The sequence below is a fragment of the Pleurodeles waltl genome, chromosome 5, assembly GCF_031143425.1.
Source record: "Pleurodeles waltl isolate 20211129_DDA chromosome 5, aPleWal1.hap1.20221129, whole genome shotgun sequence".
In the NCBI taxonomy this organism is placed as follows: Eukaryota; Metazoa; Chordata; class Amphibia; order Caudata; family Salamandridae; genus Pleurodeles; species Pleurodeles waltl.
The window spans coordinates 724,315,539-724,336,155 of NC_090444.1; the positions used below are offsets into that span (position 1 = coordinate 724,315,539).

General features: G+C 42.5%; 1 protein-coding gene across 1 annotated transcript in view; it reads left to right on the top strand.

The window, feature by feature from the left end:
* The window catches only part of SRD5A2 (steroid 5 alpha-reductase 2), a 606,456-nt gene that overhangs the window by 467,719 nt on the left and 118,120 nt on the right, over positions 1 to 20,617 (top strand). Inside the window, exons 3-4 of the mRNA XM_069234684.1 lie at positions 12,881 to 12,982; positions 15,181 to 15,331. Coding sequence (XP_069090785.1) covers positions 12,881 to 12,982; positions 15,181 to 15,331 — 253 coding nt within the window. The remainder of the gene's footprint in view (positions 1 to 12,880; positions 12,983 to 15,180; positions 15,332 to 20,617) is intronic.

Consider the following 20,617-nt stretch of genomic DNA (forward strand, 5'->3'; position numbering starts at 1 on the left):
TCTTTTGCTGCTGCTGTCTAGCCATTAGTTCCCAAATTGCTAGAGCCTCAAACTGTGCTGGCCTTGGAGGTACCTTCATGTCGTACATCGTGAATCTCAAATTCTCTAGAATCCTTATATTGAATGTCCCATGTATCGGGAACGCTACGCTCCCATGTTTCTCTGTCAGTTTGTGCCATTGCTTTAGCCAAAGACACGGAGCTACCCCCTTCTCTTCCATTACAATGTAAGCTGGTGTGCCTTCGGGCGGCGTTTCCTCTCCTACGCTCGCTTTAATGTAAGACTCCCCCTTCATCGCACTCCTAAATGCTTTAAAGAATTTCTTTTTCTCTGCTTTTTATTTCACAAAGTTTGTAATCAATGGGTGACTTTAATTCCCGGAATACTCTTCGCTTGCCTTTCCCCTTCCAATCGAGCCCCACGGACTGCGTCCAATCCGTGCGCGACCCTTCTCTGCAACCAACCTATCCCAGCGCGGCTCCTAGTGACGTCACACTCACACACACTGCGGCTGACAAAGCCTCGCGGCTAGTCCTCCTTCACTCAGCTCCTCTCGTAACAAATTCTGGCATGTATCGCGAGCTACCAAAAATAAAACAGATCTGTCGGTTTACTACAGGAAGGGTAACACAATCGCTTCAGGACCTTAGGGATTTTTCACTAGCCTCGGCAGTTATTCCATCTTTCTCGGTCCCCACGTTCGCAAGCAAATCTGACCCGCAGACCTACTCTCAACTTGTCAATGATCTATTCTAGTGCACTTAGAATTTTGTCAAAGCCCGAAGTCGAAGTTTCTTTCACTCCCTAACACACGTACCGACCCGTTAACCACGCCCGATCAACCTACTAAACCGCCCAGACCACAACATAAAACAACATACTCCGGAGTCTCTTGACCTCGCAGGGCCCGTCTCAACAACAACAACCACGTGGACCTTTTTATGCACAAAGCGCCACACGCACATGAAGTTCGACGACTTCCCTACTCTCACACTCGGAGTCGCACCTCTGCTATTTCTATGAAGTTCGACGACTTCCCTACTTCTACACTCGGAGTCGCACCTCCGCTATCCTCTAAAAGAAAAAAAAATCCTCGCAACCTTTTCACACAATCTGCGGCAATAAGCTGTGCAAGCGCAAAACCCTAGCTTCACTCATACCATCACTAGTACCGCCAACGCCGATTCCACACCTCCATTCTCTCCATTCGCAAGCTCCGAGATCCCGGGAAAGTCGCGGTGGACCTAGCCCATCATCATTCTGTCAATCAGTTTTATCCAAAAAAAAATCTAATTCAACTTCTCAAGAGGGATCTCACAAATCGAAACCGTTAATTCAACACCATGTACTTTAATAGTACGGGGTCCCAAAAGACGAAACCGTCCTCTGCTACCATCTACTGATAGAGCGGTCCGTACTAATAATTTACCTGTATTTGGACGCTCTTTAGGCCGATGAATCTTTTGACTAAGTGGAACTCTCCGTACTCTATATCGATCAATTGCATCAAATCAATAATCAATAACGAACATAAGCAATACCCTGATCAACATAACACTTAACAATTAATCCAGAATACATTTCGGCGAACCCTGACCTTTCAGCCAGGAATAACCACACCAGTTTATTCAAAGTTAGTGAATTTATTTCCCTATATTAACAAAGCTAGCACGATATAGATGTGTCTCAACACCAAATGATAAACGTAAATGAACATTAATAGCTGTCCATAACGGCGAAACAAGTGCAATCTATGCAGCATTTGAATAACAAGGCATTCGATAATAGCAATGCAAATCACTAATACGATAATCTGTAATGGGCTAATTGCATACATTGGTCAGCATAGCAAGGTCTCAAATTGCATCGTGCAACAAAAGGAATCCTCATCTAACCTCAAATTAGCATCGGCATGTGGGACTTCATGCAAAAACAATTTAGCAACATTAATTTAGAAAACTCCTAACTAGGGATCTTGTCAAAAATCAGCAGTTGGTTACCTAAAAGAAACACAATGCAATTTTACAATTTCCTTTCATATTTACCAATTACGATCAGCATTCAAGGAAGTCTTCGTCTCACAGGTACCGTTTCTCGATCAGCATGGGACGGGGCAAAGGGGCAGGGGTGAACGGGGCAGTTGCCTCACGGCGGCAAAATAAACTACTACTTCATGCAAAGGGACAAATCAAATTTAAAGTCTCTAGGGTAAGAATCATTTAAGTCTCTTTCTCTCGATTAGAGAAAGCATCAAAGTCTCTCAAAATGGCATCGCAGCAAGGTGGGCCATAATAACTACGAAGTCTGCAAAATGGCGGGTAATGGCTGCAAATGGCTACCTTCTTCTCGTGCACCTGGTTTTTATAGACAACAGTTCAAATCCAGTAGGGTCTTCCATTGGAGGGTTCATAGGTTAGCTTCAAATTGTCCAATCAAAAAACGACAGTTCTCAAGCTTTTACTTAAGCATACATTATCCTTGGAGATGGGTACGCAAGTTGCAACATTTTATACCAATTAGCTCACTTTCAGAGCCTCCATTGTCCGCACCTGCAAATCGACCGTGGAGTAAAGCGAAAATATGCCAGGCTGGCACGAAACCTTAAGATAAGCATGTGAACGATCTTAGTGGAAAAGTACAGCTTCAAACAAAAATACACGTTTAATAGCACATTGGAAAAATACGAGCATCTAAACCGTGAGACCAGGCAACTAGGCCGAAGCCTCTACTAAAGTTATGCTAAGCTAAAGCATTTCAAACAAGCAAATCATAGCACACGTTTACGATTATGTCGGATTAGTGCAATTCTAATACACCACGTTATATAAAGCACGCTTATAAATGTTGGCAAACTACTCTGAGGGCACATTTTGTCCCCGTACAATCTTTATTAGTTCGGTTAAAGTCACACATGATTATTTCAACACTACGTTTAAGCGTTAATAAATGTAAAACCTCCATGGTAATGTATAATGCACCTTCTTGTTCTACTTAATATCTGCGGTCTGGTAACAGAATATGGATATTTTTTTCCTTTAAAATAAAAAGTACATATCTTTGAACTGTGAAGTATTTCCACATTTTACAATTTCTTCTGAAACATGGATTTTTCATTGTAGTGCCATTTGTGCATTGAAAGCACCCAAAACATATTTTATTTTGATATTTAATAATTCATTTTTACACACACACACACACACACACACACAGATATAGATATACTTTGTATCTTTGTTACATAATTAACTATGTTCTTGTCAAAGTAAAAAAAGATTAGGAGATACGGTTTTCCTACATGAAAACCATACCTAAGTTATGGCAAATATGTACTGTGACCTGGAGTTTCAAGCACTACAACATATGATGTCTACCACCCTCCACACTTATCAAAAGAATTGAATTATCATACTCTCTCATACCCAAAATCATTGCTCCCTAGTCAACTTAAAAAAAGGGACCTGCCCTAATAGCATGTATTTTCTTCTGTGTTCTGGCTACTGCACATAAAGTTGTATTTATTACTATGATAGGTGCTAACTCTGTGGGGAAAAGAAGGCTCCATGTTTCATTTTTTTTTAAAGTTGTTCTCCTCGCAGTACTTTTCCTAAAAGGTATCCTATTTGAATGATAAGTGTTTTAAAACGTAACACTGTGCGCTGTTTCTGTGATCATACACCCCCGACACTAAATATGCTTTTAAATCTATCTTAATTTTTTTTTGTTTTTATAATAGCCGTAATGCTTTAAAAATCTAATTGGTGATGGAAGCCGATTTTAACAGTCCTTAGACGAGTAGTACATACGTTACCTTTTATGTGATGTAAATAGCCTTAAAATACCCAGGTTTGCAAGAGTTAGAGTACAGATTCTTCCATCTCTCCTCAGGAAATGTCGCTCAATGTTTCCTTTCTTCACAAGAGCGCACTATCCTCAACTTTGTGGGTCTTCAGATGCACCTGAAAAATATAGGTTACCTCCCATAACATAACTTACGCCAGAAGCCTCCATGTCTCCGCATCCCCAGCCAACAATTAATTTGGGTCACCTATGAGATTTGTTTTTCTCTCAAGAAAAGTGGACGCAGAGCAGAAAGAAAGGCAAAGTTCAATTCGTTATCTATTAAAATAGACTTCAGAATGCAGAATGGATGACCATGCAGTCCTAATCTATCAATCCTAATTTATCGCTTCATCATGCATGATTCTATAATACTCTAACTAGGGGAGCATAGACGTATACAACGAATTAAGCAAAATACTAGCAGAACTAATGGTTTCTAAGATGTCATACTCTCATGCATTATCAGTGGAAATCTACTGAAGGTCGGTGGTGCATTGGCTGGAAAAACAAATGCCCCTTGAACCATCCCTGAGAGAAGAAAAATTATAAGCCCTTTAAAATGAGATTGGACAAGAAGTGTGATTTAGTGGTAGTGTGGCTTCTTTCATGTTGCTGCTTACAATGCTAGTGAACTGATTTGCTGCACTTGTAATTTATCCAATTTGGCTACCGATCTATTTCCTTCAATCATTTTTCTAGTTTAAGCAGCTGGTCATGTGTGACTGTTATCAACCAATGTATTAAAATACCTTAACCTGTGATTTTTTTTAATTAGTAAATTTTATAGTGCATGGCTACCTAGAGGCTTCCCAGCGCTAACACGGATCCAGACCGACCAACGCAGAGGTTAGAATCTGAATAACTACGTTTTTAGAGATCTGCAGAAGGAGAGTTCATGACTGGTTAGGCGGAGCTCAGGAGGGAGGGAGTTCCAAGCTTTAGCCCCTATATAGGCCATAGACCTACCACCCCACTGCACTTTCTTGGCCAAAGGAAGGCTGAGTAGGGCGACTGTAGAGGATCTGAGGGACCTGGGAGGCATATAAAATGAGGCAACTGATCTTAATGTGGTAGGGCCTTTACTGTGCAAAGCTCTATGCAGAAGGCAAAGGGTTTTGAACTTTATACATTCCTCCACTGGGAGCCAATGCAGGGAGGATATGGCAGATTTGGCGGATTGGTACCTGGGAATGTTCATAAGGAGCAAAGCGGCGGCATTCTGGACCACCTGGAGTCTTTTAACCACATACTTAGGGAAACTAAGATAAAGAGCATTACCAAAGTACAAGCACGAGATGATAAGGGCCTGAACTAGGAGCTTTTTGGCTAAAGGTGGAAGAGCATTAAAAACTTTCCTTAAAAGTCTAAGAAGACTGAAACATGAAGCGGCCAACTGTTTCACTTGATGATTCATAGTGAGCCACGAGTCAAGCCAGACTCCCAGGCTCTTTATGTTCTCTTTAGGATGAGGCAGGGCTTTCAAACATTCCGTGATAGGCGACTGGGGCCCCTGGAGAAAGTAATTCCCTAATAACTTCACCTCTGTTTTATCTTCGTTCAATCTAAGTTTGTAGTCCACCATCCATCTGGTTACTGCGTTATTTCTTAAAGTAAAACAGCTTGCCATGTGGCTCTAACTGTAAGTTATATCCCTTTATTTGATGTTATTGGGCAGGTGGAGTCCAGGCACACGATGCATCTTAGCACCATATATGGTCAAATTACGCAACTGTCAAGTTTAGCTTCTTTAGCGACGTAAACATAGCCAGGCAGTATGAGCGTCGATTCGCCAAAATACCAGGGATAGCAGAAGTGACATCATATACCCTCTGACCTTAATGACATTACAAGATGTGACATGAATTTCCATAATAACAGATTGATTAGTATAATAGCATAACATAGACAAATGTATTTTTTAGATACCACCTATATTGTGGTGCTGACTTGATCTTGGAAAGTCCTGGGGCATAATACTGCCTGTGAATTGCAAAGAGCAAGCAAAGTGCATAAGCCTTACCTCTTCTAGGGGATTTCTCCAGCACCAAGAACATTTTGAAAACATTGGGAAGAAATGGGCATTTTAAAAGCACATTTTTCAAATACATTTGCTGAAAAGCTATAGGTGATGTAAGAAAACTAATTAACTTTAAAATCCTTTCATGTTTTGTCAAACTGATGAAACCTGAAGTTCCCCAGGAGTTGACCCATTTTTTTTTTAAACAATGACATTGGTGCACCCATCTATTCAAAATTACCTGCATGTTGCCAGGTCCAGCATTTTCTAATGAGTGCCCATCACAGGTGCCTGTCATGTTAAGAAATGCTGCAAGTATGCCAGTGCCTGTATTTTGCCCTGTGTCCCTATAAGAGAATAATGATCTTCAGTGTGCCAAGGCCACCGACAAACTTGGAAGCATCACATCACATTGATGCCTGCATTCACTTTCACTCCCTTACTCTCATTCTTTCACTCTATCTCACTTTTTTAAACCCCCTCATACTCATTTTTATTTATTCTTACTCACTTGTATTGACTCTTAATCTCACTCATTCATACTTACCGATATTCAGGCCCCAGTTTACTAATCCCCGTAACCAGCAGAAAGAGTTAAGGTGGGATTTATTATCAAACAATAGTTTCCTAAAGTAATGCAAACTTGTGTAGTGCTTTGCTTTGGGTTTCCTTGTGTCAAGGGGGTGTTCCATTAGTGGTGCATGATATTGCCTGGGCAACCAACCATGGTTTTGATGCCGATCCCTATGTATAAACTTTGGTGGATAGGGATTAGAGCCGAAATCGTGTGCTTCCTCAAGACTGGCGTAACGAGGAGTAATGTTTTAATTTATCCTTGTTTTTCCAATTTAGCATGTGTGCTGTATTGTATAGCACACATACAAACGGAAAAAGCCATAAAGCACAGCTTTTTGTACAGGAAGGGACAACTTCCAGTACAAAACCTATGCTTCAGGGATCGTACACACCCTTGTACTATGGTACAAGGGTGTGCGCATTGGCCCATGGCTGACAAAAGTGCTTCAGTGTGCAGGGAGAGAAAAAAATGCAGAATATGTTGGATTGATTTGGTTCTTTTTTTCGCTCTTTGTTTAACACAAGGCAGCTCAGCAACTTTGGTGCACTGTTGCCTTGCCTCAAGGAATAGTAAATCTGGGTCTCAACTTCACATAGTCTCATTCACTAGCTGTCACTGACACGCTCACTCTTACTCACACACACATGCTTAAAAGTACACACATTCTCTAACATAGACACACTCTCACCCGCAAGCGTGTATGCAACATATGTTTAAAACCATTTTTACTTACCACATCTACCAGCAAAGGTTCCAGACAGAGAACAAAGAGGAGGAAGAGAGGACGGATTAAGGGCAAAAGCAAGATTGTGCAAGAAGACGACGGGAATGGTGCTGGTTTGAGCATTTCTGCCTGGGCTGCTTCTGGTTACCCAGTCTGGTCCTGGATGAAGTAAACCTGTGAAATACAGCAGATGGAATATTAATAAGACTAATGCATTATGTATGTAATAAAGAAGCATACATTTTTACCCGACATACCACAAAATACATATTTTCAGTTATCCAAGTATATTTAAATATTTATAGGATACGAATATCCATAGGTACCAATGGATCAGTTGTTGCAGGACGTTTGAAAGAAGAAAGGCAGACTTTGGAGTATGAATACATATCAGCACAAATACAAAAAAGGGCCTAACAGTTATCCACATTTATTTACCACACTTAGAGGCTCATTATGAACCCTGGCAGTTCAGACCGCCATGCCGGCGGCAGCAGCAAAGACCACCACCGGCGCAGCGGTCTGAACCGCCATATAATGATCACAGGGAAGGCCGCCACTCCACAGCCAGGCTACCGCCGACAGGCAGCCTGACGATGGAGGAAGTAATTATCCTACAGTGCCCTTCGTATAACGATCCCTTTTCCTCCAGCCTTTCCCTGGCGGGTTCCCCTGCCAGAGGAAGGCTGGCGGAAGGGGTGTTCTGGGGCCCCCGAGGGGCCCCTGCACTGCCCATGCACTTAGCGTGGGCAGTGCTGGGGCCCCCGTGCAGTGCCCTGTTGCGCAGGTCACTGCCCAATCTCCATTTGGAGCCGCTGTCAATGTTACGGCCCAGCAGAGAAAACATTATACAGCCGGCGGGGGGGTCATCGCGCTGGTGGTCTTCTGTTAACCGCCAGCGCTGATCTCGCCGTTTTTTACCACCAAGATCATAATGAGGCCCTTAGTAATAAGTGAGCATGTCAGTAAGTGCAATGGCTTTCAATAAAACGGTAACACCATTTTATTAGGTGTCACAATGGTCTTCTGCCCTGGAGCACACCATTTAAAGTGAAATGTCCAATTGTGGGAATCCCATTTGGGGGGTGTGCAGCATTTTTCCCCTCTTTAATGCTTCCACACTGCTTCATACATCTGCCCACTTACAATGAATGGAGTTGGCCAACAGGTCCTTCAGCAAACCTCTATCAGGATACTGCATCATTCTGCTACGACTGCTTCAAGACAGCAGGTTTTAAGTTGATATAGATATCTTGCATAAGGGTGTTTCAGGTAGTAGATTGATCGAAACATTACTAGATGCCTCACTGCTTTCCACTGCTTATGTTGATGTGTTTAGCTGCCTTTCCTGAGTAAAGCTGCATGTCCAGTAGGTAGGCTGAATAGTAAAGTTGACAGAATACATTTGTTTTTACTTGGGATTATTTTAGCAAATCTGTTTAACAATATAGGTTGAAAACATTAGTAACAAATAATTCTTTATTTGTAGAGAATCAATGTATTCCCTTTCAACTTTCTAAACTGATTTACCTCATAGCCAACATGCGTTTCATTAGTTGCAAATAGTACAAGGGGCTTTCTGTGACTAGTGAATAAAAAATCACTACACCTATACTGTTGAATTTCAAATACAACTTGTGCCAACCGGTGAAACACTGAAAACAGTGGCTTTTGTGCAATGCATGCACACCTCACTCTTAAATGAGTTAGCTCCTGTACATTTTGCATCTGTATCTGGTATCCTTGGTTTCTTGACTTAAAACTATAATTTTAACTGCATCAGAAAATTGTTACAACTTAATATTTTATTTCAATTACCTTAGTAGTTATGTTTGTCACATATCAGTTTGTTAAGACTGAAATGTCAAGATGAAGTTACTCTTGTACAGCAACTGTCATTGTTATGGGGGAAAAGGGTGCATCAATTGTACTTTCTGACCCTGATTACGAGTTAGATGTAGTTAAGCGCAGAGATACTGGGTGCAGGAAATAACAAAGCGGACTAGTATGGCCATTCCTGACTATAGCTGTTATGAGTTAATCACCACAGAATTGGGAAAAAAAACTATGGAAAGCCAGTTGATTGTGGTGGAATTCCACACAGACTTCTCAGTTCTGTCGGGATTAATACTTGCATTTATCACTTGCTCTAGTTTAGGGGTAAATTTGAGCTGGGCTGGTGAGAGTTGATAGGTGGAGACGGAGGAGGTTGATTTTGAGTGGCAGAGACAAACAAAGAAGTGGAATAAGTGGGGTGGGGGAGTATTTTGTGCTCTTTTATGCCATAGGAGAGGGCAAGCCAGGGCCTCAGAACCGTAAAGGGGCATCTCCTTTAGACCAAGCTTGAAGCAGGGTGGATTTTCCACTGAGTAAAATCAGGTCTGTTCTTCCCAGACATAGAAAATTAAGTTGACAGATCAGTGGTCCACTTATGATTGCGAAGATTTTTACGTTCAGGCTTAGGGCCTGATTTAGAGTTTGTAGACGGGTTAATCCATCACAAACACAACAGATACCCCATCCACCGTATTATGATTTCCATAGAATATAATGAAATTCTAAAATGGCGAACGGGATATCTGTCATATTTGTGATGGAGTAACCTGAGCCTCCAAATTCTAAATCAGGCCCTTAGTCTCTCCAGTGAGATTAGGCACATGGCTGTAGCCAAAGATGTCTCCATGAGGCCAGATATCCCTTTTGTGAGGAGCCCCTGAATAGGAGTTGCTGCTGCAGAAAGAAATGTAGCAGGAGCTGCCATGAAATCAGGCCAGGTGATGATGCACCTGGGCAGATCAGCAAGCAGGTTGGTCCTAGTCTCCTCTCAGAACACTTTTTGGTAGAAAAATGTTTAAGTCCCATGTTTTGATTGTGGACTACCTGTTCACCTTCAACACCACTTCCAAGGGTCCAGAATTGGTGGGACACCACTTGGAGGGTCACAACTCACTTAGGCTGGGTCCAGGTGCAGGTTCAAGATGGTTGGAGCCCTTTCTGTCCCTGAGGCTCAGATTAGGAGGCCAGCCAGCTAGTCCTTGGAGTTGCTCTGGAAGGCTTGGATTCAAGCAGGAAAGCAGATCTCAAGAAGCAGGGCAGTCCTCGGAGGGCAGAGGACAGGCCCCAGGCAGCAGGGCAGTAGTGTTGGTGTAGCAGGGCAGTCCTCTGAAGTACACAGAAGGGCACAGGAAGCAGGGCAGTCCTCTGAAATTCCTTCCACAGGTCCAGAAGTGAACTGCAGAGTTGGACGAATAGCCCTATTTTTATACCTAGTGCCTCTTTTGAAATGGAAGAACCATCTGGAGTCTTCCCTTACAGAACTGCCTGGAATGTCCTGCCTTTCTGCCTTGGTCCCAATCTGTCTGAAATTCTTTGTGTGAGAGCTGAGGCACAACTCTGAACTGCAATCCAGCCAGACATGGCCCATCCAGGCAACATCTAGTCCCTCTATTATGTGGCTGTCTAGCAAGAGTATGCAAAGGCCCAATGTCAACCACACCTAGTCATGTGACCCAGGAAACAGGCTGCTGGCACCAAATGTTACAGCAGGGAAGCAAAGTGGCAGTCTATTTTGCAGCAAAGCAGCATACACTTCCTTCTTCTGAGTCTTCCACAGGTTAAGATGTGTACTGAGGAGTTGGGGTCTGAGGTCCAATATTTATGCCTGGTTCCCACTTTGAAGTAGGAGAAGCTTCTAGAGGTTTCCAGCCCCACAGAGGTGCTTGGAATTTCCTGCCTCACTGCCCTGGTCCCAGCTTGTCTGGGGTCACAAAAGACCAGTGTTATACCCTTTGTGAAAGCGCTCAAGCAGAGCCTTTGTGATGTGCAAGTGTGGAAGGTGAGAGCTCCTCCCCCTTGTTAACTCAGAGTGGCCCATTCTGACAGCATATATCTTCCTTTTGTCTCACTGTCTCGGACCAATACACAAAGACCAACAGCCAGCTACACTCAGTTATGTGATCCATGAAGACACTGTAGGCACCAAACAGGATAAGCAAATGCTAATTTTCTAAAAGTGGCATTTACAGAATTGTGACTTAAAATCCGACTTTACCATTAAAGAGGGTTTTAAATGACACTTTTTTAAATACCAAATCTGACACTTCTACCTACTCCCAAATAAAAGTCAGCATGAATTAAATGTAATAAGGCAACCCAGTGTTATCCTATGGTAGAGGTAGGCCTCACAGTAGTGAAAAAAGTGTGTTTCCCACTACCAGGACATGTAAAAGTTAACAGTACATGTCCAAATTTATAATTACAATTTAACCCGTCCTATGGGCTGTCTACGGCTTACCGTAGGGAAAACTTATATGTAATAAAAAGGGACACTTAGGCTTGGCAAGAGGATTATTTTACTAAGTGGAGTTGGCAGTTTACAACTGCATACAGACTGCAAAGGCAGGCCTTAGACATATTTTCAGGGGCTACTTAGGTATGTGGCCCAATAAGTGCTGCAGGCCCACTAATAGCATTTAATTTACCAGCCCTATGTATATGGTGTACCTCTTTACCAGGGACATATAAGTAAATTAAAGATGCCATTCAAGGGTAAGCCACTCCTACTGTGTTTCAGAGATTAAGCAGAACAAGCATTTTAGCACTAGTTATCAGTGGTATATTGCACAGAGTCCTAAAGCCATTTAAATTAAATTCAACAGAATTAGGAGGGGAGTAAGGCAAAAGTTTGGGGGAAGACCACCCTAAGGCTACCATGTCTGACAATGTATTATGATATCTTTCTAAACATAAAGTTGGAATTGTGTAAAGAAGTTCACCTACCAGTGAGGATGAAGGTCTAGCGATATGAAGAATATGATATTGCAATTACCAGTGTGAAAGTTATTGATTACTACGATTTGGGAAGTTCTTTTTGGCTGACAAAACCGAATTTAAAAAGTCACTGTTTTAATATAATAATCAGAAAAGTACGGCACTGAATCTTCTCAGATACATACAAAAAATGTTTGCCAAGATTTTGCAGTGCATACCCTCTTAACGTCCTATAGTCTTCTTTGTCGGACAGCATTAACTGACTGATCAGTGGTGTGAGTATGCAGTTGGGCATCGTTTTCCCCCTCACAGATAAAAGCTTGTATTTGGTCAAACAGAAATGAAAACGAAGCTAGTGCAAACACTCTGAGGTGTCAGATAGTCAACCACAAGAAAAGTCATTATTAGCTCAACTATATTGAATCCTAAAAATATCTTAGGCCTGGGTTACAAGTGGCCCGTAAATTCCGATGGACTTAGTAATGGGCGGTAATGTTCCTCTCTAAATTAACTCTGAATTACAAGCAAATATTTTAACACAGATTTCAGCTGTTGAAAGCAGCCAAAATCTATGTTAGAAGCCAAAGGAAAAACGTGGCAGGTTACTTTATTTTTACACAAAAGCCTTGCCAGTGCAGCTTTATAACAGGGACTTTCTGAAATTTACGTGCGATTTTTAAAAGTAGTAGGTCTGAGGAAGTTTACTTTTAGTCACTTAAAATAAGCAAACAATTTGCAGCGACAGCCTAATCGCATTCCAAACTATATGAGTTTGGGGAAAGCCCATGCATTACAAAACAATTATAGAAGGGTTTATAGCACATGATGCTTTACTTTTTGAGTTAAGAACAATTTATTAACCTTCTTCTTGTAATCAATGATTCAGAATAAATATTATATTATAAAGATGAATTATTGGAGTGATCGTCTTTACCTCTGATCTATTTTCTAGGAATGCTCGTATTCTCAACTGGCATGGCGATCAACATTCACAGCGATCACATTCTTCGGAATTTAAGACAACCTGGAGAGGAAACCTATAAAATACCACAAGGTGATCATCGTACTTTAATTTAAAATAAAAAAAAGTATTTTGCCAACTGCTTACCATTGTATTTTCTTATGTGGAAACTACAATAGGTCTAGTATGTCTTTTAAGGAGTACTTCTGCACAAGAAGTCTTTTTATTTTATGTTTTTTTCAGTGTAACTTCGATCACTAATCCATAATTAAAAGCTGTAAATTAACGCCTGCCACCACAATTTATCTCCCTCCCTTGCTGTTCTTTGACTCAATTCCAGTGGAAGACAGGCACTTGTTAATTTGTTACTTTATGTGGAATCCTCACATAGCGATAACAAAATACGAACCCCAAAAAACGACACAAAATCAGCGCTAAAAAGTATAAATATGGGCCAAAGTTCAAAGGTAAACTTTTGACTGAGGCCTTCCGCCTGCTAGAGCCGAGCAGGGGTCCATCACGGTCGACCTCAAACTTTGACTTTGCCCTGCTCTAGTGCGACCAGATGACCAGATTGACGCTTTCAGTTTCTATGCGTTAGAAAACATTAATTCCTTAAAAATTCATGTCTCTGGTTCCCCTTATCTGATTTTAATTGTTTTGGTGTCATTTTAAAGATAATTATACAATCTATTGTTCTAAATTGGTGTTGGATTTTTATTGTCTTTTGTGTTTTACATATTTCTTGTACAGTGATTTTTAAATGCTTTACACACCTGTCTCCTAAGTCAAGCCTTGTTGCTTGTTACCAAGCTACCAAGGGTTGAGCTGGGTTTAATTTATTGAGACCTAACTAGACCTAAGTGTGAGTTAGTGGCCTATTGCTAAGTGTAGATACTTAGCTACCCTTACCAGTAATCCACTTTCCAACAGAGGGTGGTGCAGCCTTTGAAGCTCACCATCCTGAATGCCCTATTCACTAGCCCAGCTAAAGGGCAGGGGGTGTGACCTCCTGCTTGCCTCAGCCCTTTGTTCTGACCTCTGGCAGCACCCCGTTTGCCTGACAGGAGGTCAGAACCCTGTCTTAGTGGCAGCAAGCACAGGAAGAAGTGCAGGCTGCTCAGGCAGGGCACAAAGGAGGGTAGCAAACAGGTGGCCCAGCAGTAATGTGTCACCTGAGTGCATGCAGCTGTCCCTCAACACGAGAATCAGGTTGGGGGAGGGAAGGCATGTTGTTTGACACCAAACCCAACATATCTAGGTGGTACCATCATGGAGCTAACAGCCTTGGTAAACCAGGGGGTTAAGTCCCATGTTATCCTATGGACCTGCCTGCACTTATATTGTACCTTAATGAAAAGGTTGCTATAGAGACATAGAAACTCGTGCTTGTATGTCTGCACCTTAAATATAACACACACTTCCACCCAGGCTGCAGAAACCTTCCTTTGGGATGTCTCAGATATATGTAAGGCAGTGCATGGGACTGTGCCACTCATGGTGAGGACACAGTCAAACGCGAGCAGTTTGTACTGCCATGGCTGTCTGCAGTGGCAGACCTGCCATCAGTACTTGCTTGGGTCCTCTAGGGAGGCACAACCTTGTGCGGCAACCCTGGGGACACCTTTCCCACTTATGCCCTAGGTAACTGGATACCATTTACTAGGGGCGTACATAAGGGGTAAAGTTTGGCTAATCAGGAATTCACCATGTTGACAACAATTTTGGGAGATAACACATACAATGGGGCCTGGTTAGCAGGTCTCAGTGCAATATCAAAGTCAAAAAGGCAGCATCTGAAGGCAAAAAGTGGGGTGGGGGCATCTGTGAAGAGTCCGGTTTTAGTACAGTAACATGTAAATATTTTAAGGGAACTTATACTTTTTTCAACTAAATATGATTTTCCTTTACCACTTTTGCCTTAACACGGAACTGATGTAAATTGAATTTTATGGTATTAATTCTCACTGATTGCTGAAAAGTTGATGGAAAAAGATCACACGTTTTCAGAAGTGAGTGTTTTTGTGGCAAAACATACTAAGACCTTAAGTGGTGATTTACAAGTTGCAACTGAGTTTGCACTTTTTCTTTATGTGAAAGGTGCAAAAAGATGAGTACACATGGAAGCAGATCCTTATAGAGAAAGAGAACAATGACCTTGCATGGATGAAAGTAAACTACAGTATTTCAATTAGAAAGGGCCTTCTATGTTACTGGGGCCATGTTCTTTTTTGCATTAATCAGTGATACAAAAAACCTGAATTAAGAGGTCTGTTTTTTTATATCAATAGGAGGCTTTTTCAACTACGTGTCTGGTGCAAACTTCTTTGGTGAGATTGTGGAATGGTTTGGCTACGCCATAGCAACTTGGACCTTGCCAGCATTTTCGTTTGCATTCTTTACTCTGTGCTCAATTGGGCCACGAGCTTATCACCATCACAAGTAAGTACATCTAGTCAGTTGTGCGCCAGAATATTGAGCACAAAAACATTGTCATACCAAAATATTGTAGCCAGAATATTGATAATAATATTGTGAATGGAAGTATATGTGGCTAAGTATAAGTTTAATATACCTTCTACCACACAAACACACATACATTCACTGATAAAAACAAAGGTTAAATAGATGTTATAATGAGGTGTGGAAAAATGGCCCTAATGTGTTTTATTAAAAAAAACTAATTAATTCATTGAAAAGTACAACAGTATCACTTAAAGGGATAAAGGTGTCTACATTAAGTGAGGTCTCTGTGAACAGTTGTATGCAGGGTAAAGGATATGTGTGGTATGTAAGGGGGCATGTGTGTAATGAGGTAGTGAACAATGCTATCATTATTTTATTTATGCATATATGTTCATGTAAGCTTCATTAGTTTGTAGAGCATATTGAACAGTAGTAGGTTAGATGATATCTTCATTGATGACATCACTGATGTTATCAAAGATGTCAGATGAGATGTCATCAGTGATGTCATCAATGATGTAAATAAAAATGTCCTAAATGATGTAATATTTGAAGACAAGTTGTGCATGGTGGGCACACAAGCTCTAATTAGCTCACTGAACTATAACTGATGAATTTCAGTGTTTTTGTGGGTTTACAATGCTATGACAAGCATTTCACTAAACTATAACATCCCTTTAACCTATGGTTTCTTCAGTGGATTTCTGAGGGATTTTTAATGAACGTTAAGGTTTTTTTCTATACCTTACAGTGAGAAAGTGGATTATTATTAGAGGTTATTGTAGTCCACCACAAGCAATAATGTGACTATTTTGTGTAGGTCCTGTAAAGTTTTCAGTAATTTAAACCTAAATTCAACCCCTAGTAGCTATGGCACAGAGCAGACAGGCTTAACGTAAGAAATTGTGTAAACCATTTAGAATTACCAAAACATTTAAAAAGTTGAAAGCACAACACAATAATAATCCCACTCCAATTTATAAATATCATTCAATTAAGACAATAACACCAAAATGACAAAAATCCAATAAGGGGAATACAAGATATGAATCTGTAAAGGCTTAAATAAAAATAGCCCCAAAAAGCACAAAGCACCAACTGCATGCAACTGGTCATGCTAGCCTCGGACCAGGGTAAGGTTTGAGGGCAACCATGATGGAGTGGAGGTTAGATAAGAGGCCCAAAAAAGTGAAAAGGTGTCCCCTGATGAGTTGATGGTGGGGCAAGCTGCATGCTAGATCTGAGTTGGGGGTTCAACGACGGTGGGTTGCTGAAGAGCGGAGTCCTAGCACCATTGTCAATAAAGGTGAGAACTCCAAGTAGGCAAAGTTTAGCATCAGTGGCAAAGAAGTTCTCACTCTCAACATCGATTAGCTTTGATACAGCATCACTCCTGGCGAGCCCTTTACATTCTGAATTAGAAACATTTCTGGAAGTCAACCTTCTGCATGGCAGAACGGAAAGTTGTACCAGGCAGTCGATTTGACGCAATGGCTTCGGCTCAATGACAGTCCTGTCCAACTGCAATTCTTCAGAAGAAAAGATGGCAAAAAGTTTCTAAGTCCCAGCTTTTGCCATTTTGGCAAGAGGAATATACTCTAACACTAGCCAAGGTTCCAGGACATCAGGATCAGCACTTAGGCACCAGGCCTCATTGCAACAGAAGCCACCAGCAGGGTCCAGGGCAGGGCCAGTTGAAACTGGTTAGCTGGGATCCTGCAGAAAAAAATAGATTTTTGTAGGTTTTGTGTTCTTGTAGATTAACAGAAGGTCAGCCAACTGACCCTTAGAGCCCGCTACTTAGCCCTGCATACAAGCTGTAAGATGCTCATCCCATAACTCACAGGTCACAACAGTAGATGCAGTCCTTCTTCTATTTTCACAGTCCCAGCGCTGTTCTGGGGTGTCACATTTAAGCTTGGCACTAGCCTATGAGTGGGGCTGATTTCAGCCTCCTCCTTGACCCATGGGGGAAAGGTTCCTAGGGGTAGCCTTACCTACATTTGCAACAGTTCTTGTGTGCCCTACTGCAAATAAACCTACAGTGTCCTTTATCTAAAACAAAAATGCCAGAACCTTTCTTCCCCTGTGCAGAATGCCTGTGTCCACCATAGAAGTGGGGCCAAGGAAATGAGCAAACCCTCCCTTAGGGTCACTCGAAACTAGTTCTGGAGGCAGCTTCTCGCCCACTTGGATTGGTGACTAGCTGGCTAGAAGGAAAATAGAGGGGGCAGGCCAAGGTGTGAACTATATCTGACTGTGACAGGGCAGGCCCCTTTGAAGATAATTAAGTTAGTAAGCACAGCCCAAATAGTCCTCCAGAGGAACAATACACCTCCCCATACCCATGGCTTTTTGTCTCAGTTCTGGGAGCCAATTTATACCAAAACAAGGAGCTATTCGGCTCTTGGGTAAGAACTAGAGGCTCAAGCATATGGGCTTTTAGAGGCCTTTGACTGCTAGAGGTGACTTTTTAAAAGCACATTTTGCAAAATATTTGTTTCAAACACATCTTTACCATTGCCCTGGATTTGTAATAACTGTTTTAAAAGTAAAATAATGTTTTGGTTCCTAAGCACAGATAACTTAATTACCTTTAGTAAAGTATCCCAAATGCCGTCCTATGGTGCAGCCTAATATACTACAGTGAAAAACTCTTTTTAGGGCATTGCTGTTGTAGCTACATGTCTAACAATGAACTTTCACATGTCCTCCTTTCATATATCATGGTCCCTGGCCTGTAGGCACTTAATTAGTGTACAAGACAATGATGGATGAAATGCTTGAATTAATGGGGCAGCATCCCAATCCATTGTTATAATCATCACCATGTCACCTCAGTTTGGACCTAGATATATGCTAATCAGTCTTGACACTGCTCCAACTGAAACAGTCCAGCCCATACTGCCAGGCCAAATCCACCGTGAACAAGAACACAAGCAACCAGAACCAGTTTTGTCATAGTTATAGGCTCATCAACCAGGGTACAGCTTGGTTCCAGTGACACAGTGTGCACGGGACCCATGTCTGGGCACACCCATCCCATTTAAGGCGACACAATTTGTATACAAAACAGTGGTGGATTGTAGGAGGCTTGCATGGTTCGTAGTGGGTACCTTAGGTATTTACACCTTATACCAGGTCCAGTTATCCCTTATTAGTGAAATGTAGGCAGTGTCTAGCAGCTTAGGCTGTCTAGGGGTAGCTGTAGCAGAGCAGCCAAGGCTGAACTAGGAGACATGCAAAGCTCTTGCAATATCACTAAAGTCACACAGTACTTATACACAATAAAAGACAATACTCAGTATTACCAAGAATAAAGGTACTTTATTTTAGTGACACAAGGCCAAAAATAACGTAGAGGTAATACTTCTTCTGGAAGTAAGTATTATACACAATATATACACTAGTAACCAAAATCAGGTAAGTAAACAGTCATAGACTAGTGCAAACAGTAGAAAATACAATAGATTGCATTAGGCTTAGGGGCAACACAAACCATATACTAAAATAGTGGAATGTGAATGTCAAATTCCCCCCTAGGCAAGTGTAGCGTGTAGAGAGGCGCTGGAAGTGTAAGAGAACACCAAAGGTAAGTAAAGTACCCCACCCCAGAGCCCAGGAAAGCAGGAGTAAAGTACAGCAAGGTTCCTCAGAACACACTACAAGTTGGGATGAAGAACTATGCAAGAACCAAGCAAGACTGCAAGCAACCAATGATGGATTCCTGGACCTGAAGATCTGTGGAGATAGGAGACCAAGTCCAGAAGTCGAAGAAAAGTCCAGGAAGAACAGAAGCCCCTGTCCACCTGGAAGAAGGTTCAAAAGTGGATTCTTCGGTTGGAAGAAAAGAACACAAATGCACCAATGAAGATAGTTGCAGGTTCCTGCTTGGTGCAAGAGATGTCCCACGTCGAGTTGTTGGATTCAGACTGTTTGCGTCACTGGATTCCGCCAACAAGCCTTGGTTCATGCAAATATGGGGTTTGCGTCAAATAGGAGCTGCCTGGACCCGGGAGGGACCTGGGGGTCTTAACTCAGACTGAGGAGACAAAGGGGGCTCTCAGCACCTCAGAGAGCCCTCAGAAGACCAGGCAGCACCCACCGGAATCCCAGAACATGGGGACAAAGGAGTTGCAAAATGCGGTCATCGCATCACTACACAGGAGGATCCGACGCCGCCGGAGAACAACTGAGAGACCTGTGCATGGCAGGCTGGAGTACTGGGGACCTATCTACACTGTGCATGAAGAACTTTTGGAAGAAGTGCACAGAAGCCCAAGGAGCTGCAGAAGATGCCGTGCACAGCAGTACTGTCGCTGCACGGGGAGGCAAGATCTTACCTCCACCAAATTTGGACAGCTGGACCTTTGGACAGTTAGGGTCACTTCGGTCCACCAACTGTGTTCTGGGGATCACACTCGTCGATAGGAGAGGAGCCCCAGAGGACTAGTTGTCATCACAGAGAGGTGCCTGCTGAAGCAGGGAAGTGACTCTGTTACTCTATGGGAGATTCCTTTAGTTCTTCTGGTACAGGGTGCAGACAGGCAGTCCTCAGAGCGTGCACACCTTGGAAACTGTTGCAGTTGCTGGCTGGAGCTGAAGTTGCAGGTCACAGTAGCCTTCCTGGATACTTTGTTGCAGTTACAGCGGCTCCTGGACCAGTCTGCGGTTGATCCGACGGTCAGAAGCTGAAGCAGAGGATGAAGAGGATTCCTGATGGAGTCTTGCAAACCGAATCTGAGGAAACACCCAGAGGAGAGACCATAAATAACCCTGAGAGGGGGATTGGCTACCTTCCCAGGTATGCACCTATCGGGGGAGTCGCTGATGTCATCTGCTGGCACTGGCCACTCAGATGATCCCAGAGGGTCTCTACACCTTGGAATCCAAGGGACACTCTGGAGAAGCTCTGGGCACCACCCCTGGTGTGGTGATGGACAGAGGAGTGGTCACTCCCCTTTCATTTGTCCAATTTCGCGCCAGAGCAGGGAGTGGGGGTCCCTCAACCAGTGTATACTGGATTATGCAAGGAGGGCACCGTTTGTAAGACCCGCACGGGTGAGTAGCGCGATTTATAAATATTTATGATTTGATTTGATTTGTGCCCTTCAAAGCATTTCCAGAGGCTCTGGGAGGATACCACCCCCATGCTTGTAACACCCATTTCCAATGGAAGAGGTTGTAACACCCCTTTCCTGAAGGAAATGCATTGTTCTGCCTTCTTGGTATTCAGCTGCTCAATCCCCAGTAGGGCAGAGC